The sequence below is a fragment of the Tupaia chinensis genome, unplaced genomic scaffold (genome assembly GCF_000334495.1).
Source record: "Tupaia chinensis unplaced genomic scaffold, TupChi_1.0 Scaffold146687_1, whole genome shotgun sequence".
Taxonomy (NCBI): Eukaryota; Metazoa; Chordata; class Mammalia; order Scandentia; family Tupaiidae; genus Tupaia; species Tupaia belangeri.
Window position 1 is genome coordinate 1,271,626 of NW_006206544.1, and position 7,847 is coordinate 1,279,472.

At 34.1% G+C, this 7,847-nt stretch overlaps 1 protein-coding gene across 4 annotated transcripts in view; it reads left to right on the forward strand.

The window, feature by feature from the left end:
* The window catches only part of PTBP2 (polypyrimidine tract binding protein 2), a 66,709-nt gene extending 59,445 nt beyond the window's left edge, over positions 1–7,264 (forward strand). For 2 of the 4 annotated variants that reach the window (XM_006169012.3, XM_014584378.2), the window contains exons 12-14: positions 5,176–5,392; positions 5,503–5,580; positions 6,190–7,264. In XM_006169012.3, coding sequence (XP_006169074.2) covers positions 5,176–5,392; positions 5,503–5,580; positions 6,190–6,322 — 428 coding nt within the window. In that variant the 3' untranslated portion in view covers positions 6,323–7,264. The remainder of the gene's footprint in view (positions 1–5,175; positions 5,393–5,502; positions 5,581–6,189) is intronic. The other 2 variants (XM_014584377.2, XM_014584379.2) reach the window with 1 other exon arrangement.
* The last annotated feature ends 583 nt before the right edge of the window (positions 7,265–7,847 follow it).

Sequence of the window (7,847 nt, forward strand, 5' to 3'; positions counted from 1 at the left end):
TAGCAAGGTGTGTTTTTTTTTTTTTTTTTGCCATATGGCATGTGCACTTGCCAGCGAGAAACCGGGGTGGGGGGGTGGAGTGGGGAGTGAGAAGTCACCCTCCAGGAGGGAGGGGGGATAGCTATGCTGCAGTTTCTTCATTCTATCTTCCTCTTGGCATTTCGGGCAAATACTCAGGCACCCAGTGTGATTTTCAAGCTGCTGGGTTTGGGGCTCAAACAGCCGTTGACCATGTAGGAGTCTAGCACCCTAACCTCTGTGCCACCTCCTGACCTAGAAATAGCAAGTTGTTATTCACCCTCCAGGAGGGAGGGGGGATAGCTATGCTGCAGTTTCTTCATTCTATCTTCCTCTTGGCATTTCGGGCAAATACTCAGGCACCCAGTGTGATTTTCAAGCTGCTGGGTTTGGGGCTCAAACAGCCGTTGACCATGTAGGAGTCTAGCACCCTAACCTCTGTGCCACCTCCTGACCTAGAAATAGCAAGTTGTTATAAAACAAAAAAGCCTGTGCCAAAAGCATCATTAATCCTTTTGGGAATCTTAACGTGTACTTTAGGCAGGTTCAACTTAGATCTTTACTTAGATAAGTGATCAATGATTTTAATTAAAATGAACCTCATATAGGACCAGCAGTTAGTGAAATGGCTATGTTGCTGGACTCCCATGTAGTTGACCGCGGTTCGAGTCCCAGACCCGGTGGCTTAAACTCACGCCGGGCACATGTGCGTGCATGCCCAAGATCCCAAGAGGAGAATGGAGGAGAAGGGATTGTAGCCTGGCCATCCCCCCCCGGGGGGTAATTTCTCGCTTTCTATCTCTCTGTCTCTGTCTGTCTATAGCACCCTATAGCAAAAAAAAACCAAAAAACAAAAAACAAAAAAAACCTTCCCCCAGCAGTAAAAGAACCTCATTTGACTTCATAAACAAAGTTAAATCACATGCATCTGAAGTACAGCTGCATATGCCATTGTGATTGGCTATAAATATCAGGTTGTTTCTGCTTTACAATTCTGTTCATTCTGGGATGGTGATGCTTCTGATTACATTCAAGCTGTTAATTTTGAAATGAACCATTTTTCAGGTAAGGTCTAGTGTAGTTTTGCTGTTGTGTTAGACTCATGGATTGAACAATATGTTAGTACTAATCTATATTTAGTAATACCAGTCTATCATATAATCTGTATGGATTTAGGAATCAGAAAGATTTGAATTTTAAACAGTAAGCTTGAACTTTGATTTTTTGGCAGTGATCTTGAAAGCTCATACAAGGTATAAAATTGTCCATCTCTAGTTTTAAAATGGGATTACTTACCTAATTGAATGATAATATGAAAGTACTGATGTAGCCATAGGTGCATTTCTGTACTTTGGTGTGGGTTGTCATTGCTGCTGTTTTATTATATACATCATAAGTATTTGAAAAACATATTTTATACCAGAACTTTAATTTTTACAAGCAGAAATATCCTTTTGTCAACATTCTGGAGGCTAATGATCTCAGATTAGAATGACAACCAGTTCGGTTTCTGGTGAGGGCTCTCTAGCCATTTCTCCCTATTTCCTGACATGGGCTTTTCACTGTGTAAGCACAGTGAGAAAGATCTCTTCCTTATTTTAAGGACACCAATTTTCTGTTCAATTAAAGTTTCACCCTTCTACCCTTAATTAAACTTCATTTAACTCTAATTACCTTCTTAAAGATCCTATCTTTAAATGAGTTACATAGGAGGACATAGGGGGTTAAAACATTAACATATAAAAGGGGGGCACAATTTAGTTCATTACATTATTATTTATAAATTGTTTATTTCCATTTTTATAAGATATTATCTTTTATAAGATATTTATAAATTTTGACACTATATCAAATGGTAAATAATTTATCATTATTGTTGCCAGGGTAAATTATGCTTTTTCAAAGTATATGGCTATAAAAATACATATACCATCAATGTTTATCAAACACACAAACACATACATATACACAACTCATTCAAATGCCACCTAAAACTAGGATGTACTCTTGAGAAAAATAAGACCAAAAATTTTAATATGCTTTTGTCTCTGGGATCTCTTCACATTCTTTTTGGTTTTCATAAAACTGTATTTGGAAATAGATGAAGCATTATAGGCAGATGTCTTTATGCTTAAGAAGTAGCAAGAGAAGAAATAAACAGGAAAATTAAAAGATACAGTCAGTAATGTTTAAATGTGAATCCGATTGATGCAAGTCGTACTGGCCATTTTAAATTGTGTTAGACCATAATTTAAAATTTGCAAGCATTAGATGTTGCTTTGATAATTACTACAATGAGCTTGTTTACTTAATACAGTAGTTTTTAATTGACTAGTTCAACAATAATTTGTAAATTCTCATTCGTAAAAAATAGTGTACTGACCTCCAAAGATTAAAATGAGTAACAAAAGTGCTAGAGTAGTTCCTTCAAAGTAAAATAATTGTCTGGTTTCCTCCCATTCATGTTTTCAGAAATTGCTTTTTAAAATACCCCTGTTTTTATTTAATATGTAGCTGTCATCTCAAAAGTACACTTACATAGTTCTTACTCAAAACAGACTTTTACTTTACAAAATTATATCTATCAAAGTGTGCTATAAAATGAATGGAAATTATATTATTACTCTGGTGTTATGATATTTTAGCAAAAGTATGTATATATACTGTATTAGCTTTCACTTCCTGGATCATGGCTAATTAGGACTATTAATTCACACTTTAAGGCATTGCTTGTCTTATAAAAGGTCTCGAGAAACCTTTTTTTCCTCAACAAACAAGGGAAGGAGGAATGGCCCCATAGTGAAATGGTTAAGTGCTATGCGTAGAGATCCGGATCCTACATGTTCAGCTGAGGTTTTTATCCTGACCCTAGCATCTTGAAAAACACACTGGTCATGTGTATGTGACCTAATTCCTAATGAAGTGGAGGAAAAGGATTCTAGCATGACCATGCTGCATGGGGGGAGGAAGGGGGTCCATCTCCTTGAAATGAAAAAAAAAAATCATTCTTTATATATGAGTGATTATTCCTATTAAAAAGAAAACAGGAAGGAAAAGAAAATAACAAATGACATAGACAAAAATAATTTAAAAATTACGATAAGATGAAGTCCTGATATATCAATTATAATAACAAATGTAAAGAAATAAAATCAGTTACAAGATTGTTAGAGTTGATTTTTAAAACTGTATTCTCTTTAGAAGAGACATAAAGCACAAGGATTTAAGAAGACTGAAAATAAAGGATATATTTGAGCAAGTAGAAAGCAAAAGAAATCTTACACGCCTTTAATAATTAAAGACAAAGTACTGATAAAAGGTTTTCTTTACCAGAAAGGTACAACAGTTTTATGAGTATGTATGCTTAGTGAATTTAGCCTTCAAATATATAAATCAGAAATACATAGAACAATAGGTAGAATTGAGCACATCCATTAGAGCGGTGGGTTTCAACCAAATTTTCTAAATTATGTCAAATAGGCCCCCCAGAAAAATTCAATAAAAATACAGATGATATAACAGTTCCTTTAACAGAATTATGCTTCCAATAGTTATGTAATCAACACATCTTTTTAAGCACATAGAGAACATTTTCAAAAATCAATCATACATTAAACTATGAAGGAAACGTCAGTTAATTTCAAAAAGTATCATACAGATCTCATTCTCTATTGCACAGTGAAGTTAGATTTAATAAAAAAAGATACATTTCAAATTTCTTGTGTTTGGGAGTTCAAAATTTCAATATCTCATGGGTCAAAGAAGCTATTTAAAGGTAAGTTATAAATACTTAGAATTAAATGATAATGAAGTATTATATAACATTAGTTGAGTGTGGTACAATAAAAGTGATGTTTTGATAGAAAGTTTTAACTTTAAAAATCACAATATAAACTCAAGGAAAGAAGATACTAATGATGAGACTAGAAATCAAGGTGTAAACAGTTGAGAAACAAAGCCAAGAGCTGAGGCCTCTGAAAATACTAATAAAATAGTTAAATGTCTCTACAGATTGAGGAAAATAAGCATGATTATATTTTTACTTACAAAGGGGAGAACTATTGATTATAGCTTCATTTTCACATTATATAAACCTCTGTACTTAAAATTTCTTACTGTGCTTTCAATTTTTATTCATTAATACCTTCAACGATGTGTTAGGGAAGTTAAAAATTATACTTAACCAAAAATAACATTTCCCCTACATGGCATTGACCTTTTCCTTCTTTTTCATTGCTTCATCCATTTATTGCTATGTTTGTTGGAACAGTGGACTTCAAAGTATAAGATTCTCATTTAAAACTTTATTTAATATTAGTATCCAGGGACTTTTATTCTGTTTTATTTTGTTTAATCATTGTGTATATAATTTTTGACAAAGCTTTTTATTTTATTAAAGAGAGAGTATTATGTATACAAGAATAAAAGTCAGAAAAAATGAGTGCTTAGTTTCATTATACTATTTGTTTGTATAACTGGAGCAGAAAGCATAAGGAGTAGTGTACTAAGATATCAAGTTCCATGAGAACTGAGATGATTTTTTCCTTACTACTTTATTCCCAGAACTAGCATAATGACTGGTATTGAATATTATTGATAAAAATCTGTTCAAAGAGGCTGAAAGAAACATAAAGGTCAATCCAGGAAAGGTATAAGCTATGTTAGAGAATGAGTTTAGAATTTGCCCCGTAATGATCGTCAGATTGTAATGTACAAAGATTATCTAGCTATTTCATATGAAGTGGATTGAAGAGGAGTAGCGAAATATCCACCAGGAAGACAAATGAGGACACCAGGTTAGCCAGATAAAAAGGAACAGTGAAAGGTGGAAGAATTGAGAAAATATTAGGAGGAAGACCATCACAGGACTTAGTAATTAGGATACAAAGCTGAAAGATAGTTAGGGTGGAATATACAAATTTTATTTATTATTATCAATGTTCAGTTTGACCAGAGAGAGAGAAAGTGAGAGAGAAAGTAAGACAGCAACCTGCCAGGTCTAGGACTTGAACCATGGTCAGCCATGTGGGAGTCCAGTGCCTTAGCCTCCACGTCACCTGCCAGCCCCTGGATTTGTTAATTATTTTAAAGTAAGAATTACTTTCATCTGGAACTTTGATATTGTTTTTTAACAGAAATTTGTTTTTCTTTTTATAGCCATGAACCATCTTAATGGGCAGAAAATGTATGGAAAAATTATTCGTGTTACTCTGTCTAAACATCAGACAGTACAACTACCTCGAGAGGGACTTGATGATCAAGGGCTAACAAAAGATTTTGGTAATTCCCCATTGCATCGTTTTAAGAAACCTGGATCCAAAAATTTTCAAAACATTTTTCCTCCTTCTGCAACTCTCCACCTATCTAATATTCCGTAAGTATTTAAGCTGAAATTTATGAAGGATAAACATTTTTATTTAAAAAAAAAAAAAACATAAAATTTATTAATCCTTTCTCTTTTTCTCCCCTGTCCAACTTTCCCAGTCCTTCAGTTGCAGAAGAAGATCTACGAACTCTGTTTGCTAACACTGGGGGCACTGTGAAAGCATTTAAGTTTTTTCAGTAAGCAAGCTTCCTTGTCTTTTAATTAGTCACTTGAGGGCCAGCCTGTGGTGTAGCTGTTAGCATGGCTGGATCCCTGTGGCCAGCTGCATTGTTCTGTTCAGGACCTGGAGGCTGGCACGGAGGACTGTGCTTGTGCATGTGTATATGCGTGCTCAGATTCCTGAGAGAAGAAGGGATGGTAGCATGAACTATCCCCCTGGGGCGTACTTTCTCGCTTTCTCTTCGTGAATGCATGCTCTCTATAGCAAATTAAAAAAAAAAATGGTGACTCGATAGAGGAATTTTTTTCCTAGTCGTTTTTATTATTTTTGTTTATAGAAAATTTTATTTTGTATTTTTTTAAGTATTATTTTTATTTATTATTTTATGTATTTATTTATTTTCAAGACTCGCCATAGAAAGAGGTCAGGAGGTGTTGGAGAGAATGAGAAAGCAAGCCACCAGGTCAGGGACTCGAACTGCAGTCAGGCATCTGGGAATTCCAGCACCTTAACCACAGTGCCACCTCCTGGCCCAAGAAATTTTTATTTTAGAATGAGCAAAATTCAAATATTTAAAGCCCTTCCTCATTTTTATGAAGTATCTAATTTCATAATTTTGTTTCAGAAGAGATCACAAAATGGCTCTTCTTCAAATGGCAACAGTGGAAGAAGCTATTCAGGCCTTGATTGATCTTCATAATTACAACCTCGGTGAAAATCATCATCTGAGAGTATCTTTCTCCAAGTCGACAATTTAAACAGGGGGAGATGAAAATTGGGGGTGAATCACAATGTTCAGTGTCATCACCTATTGACTGTTCAGAAAAGTGGGGACCAGAGTTTGATTTTTTTTTTGTTTGTTTGTTTGTTTTTTTCATGCTGTTATCATTCCTTGGTTACAGAACGAAATGGCATATGTAAAGGCAGAGTTACTAACTGCTATATTTCATCTGTTCTATAGGGAAAGCCATTTTTATTGTCTGTTTAAAATTTCAGTTAAATTTTGCTTTCTTTTTTTTCAACTTAGTTGACATACGTGCCTTAAAAAGGAAAACTAGTGTTGCTATTGTGCATTTACTAGAAAAAAGGAATTGGTTGTCTAGGGCACATTGTTATATGGGAATTAAAATATGTTTAGGCAGGGGTGTGTCAAAAGGTTAAGTTTTTTTTCTCCTGCTTGGAACTTATTTTGAATTATTGGCTTATCACATTTCTTTCTAATAACCAAATAAGATACATGGTATTGAAAGAATAGAGCAGCATTTTTAGTTGTTACTACTTTAGGCTATATTGCTTTAAAAAACATTGGCCTTTTGTATCTCACAATTCTGGTCTAGATTCAGTTATGAATGTAGGCATTAGTTAAAATTAACAAGATGCAGAGTATTAATTTCTTAAGACAACAAAGTGATTTCTGTAAGTTTGAGCCCTATGTGGAAAGCATTGTGGAATCTTAACCTTTTTGTACACACTCTTGTGGGACGTATCATATAAATGTCAGCACTAAGTAATGTCTTGTTTGTGGCTGAATATTTTTCGTAGATGTTTTTGAAGTTGACATGACTTACGTGCATTTAAATATATATTGCCATCCTTAGTTTGTAATTAAGATTTGGAATATGGTTGTGGATTTCTGAGCATGTGCAGACTGGTCTAGCTAGTTCCGGAACTGGTGCATGTATTTTTCAAAGGTAAAGAAAGTGTACTGCAAAAACTTGCAGGAAGATTAATTTTGTGGCAGTTTTCTTAAACTGACAACCAGGTGGGACCAAAGTTTATGTGCCTTTAGTCTTAATTTACCTTGCATTGTAATATTCAGTTTTAATAAATCTTCAAAATATTTTGTATTTAGGAATAGATCTGACTTTAATAAAAACATGGCTCAGAATCTACAGGTCAAATTAATTTGAACAGTTCTTGTCAATCTGAATTGTTGATTCTGTTTAAATGACCAATACTTTTTGAAATTGATGTACTTAGTTTCAAGATTCATAGATTCTGTTATCTATGTAGACAGAATGGTCATGTATATTTTCTATTAGTTGAGTTTTTACATCTTTAGAAATGTAAAATTCAGTATAGTTTGAAAGCGGCACAATTAAAAATTAATTTTCTAACAAAGTGGGAGGTTTGATGGTTGTTTAATTTCATTTTGTGTGTACTCTGCTTACCTCTGTAGCATGCTCAATAAACACTTCTGTAGCTCTGTATTCACCTTTTCTGTCTTTCTCTGCTGCCTTTTCTCTCCTCTTCTTTGTTTTCACTTCACTGTGCTTCTGAATT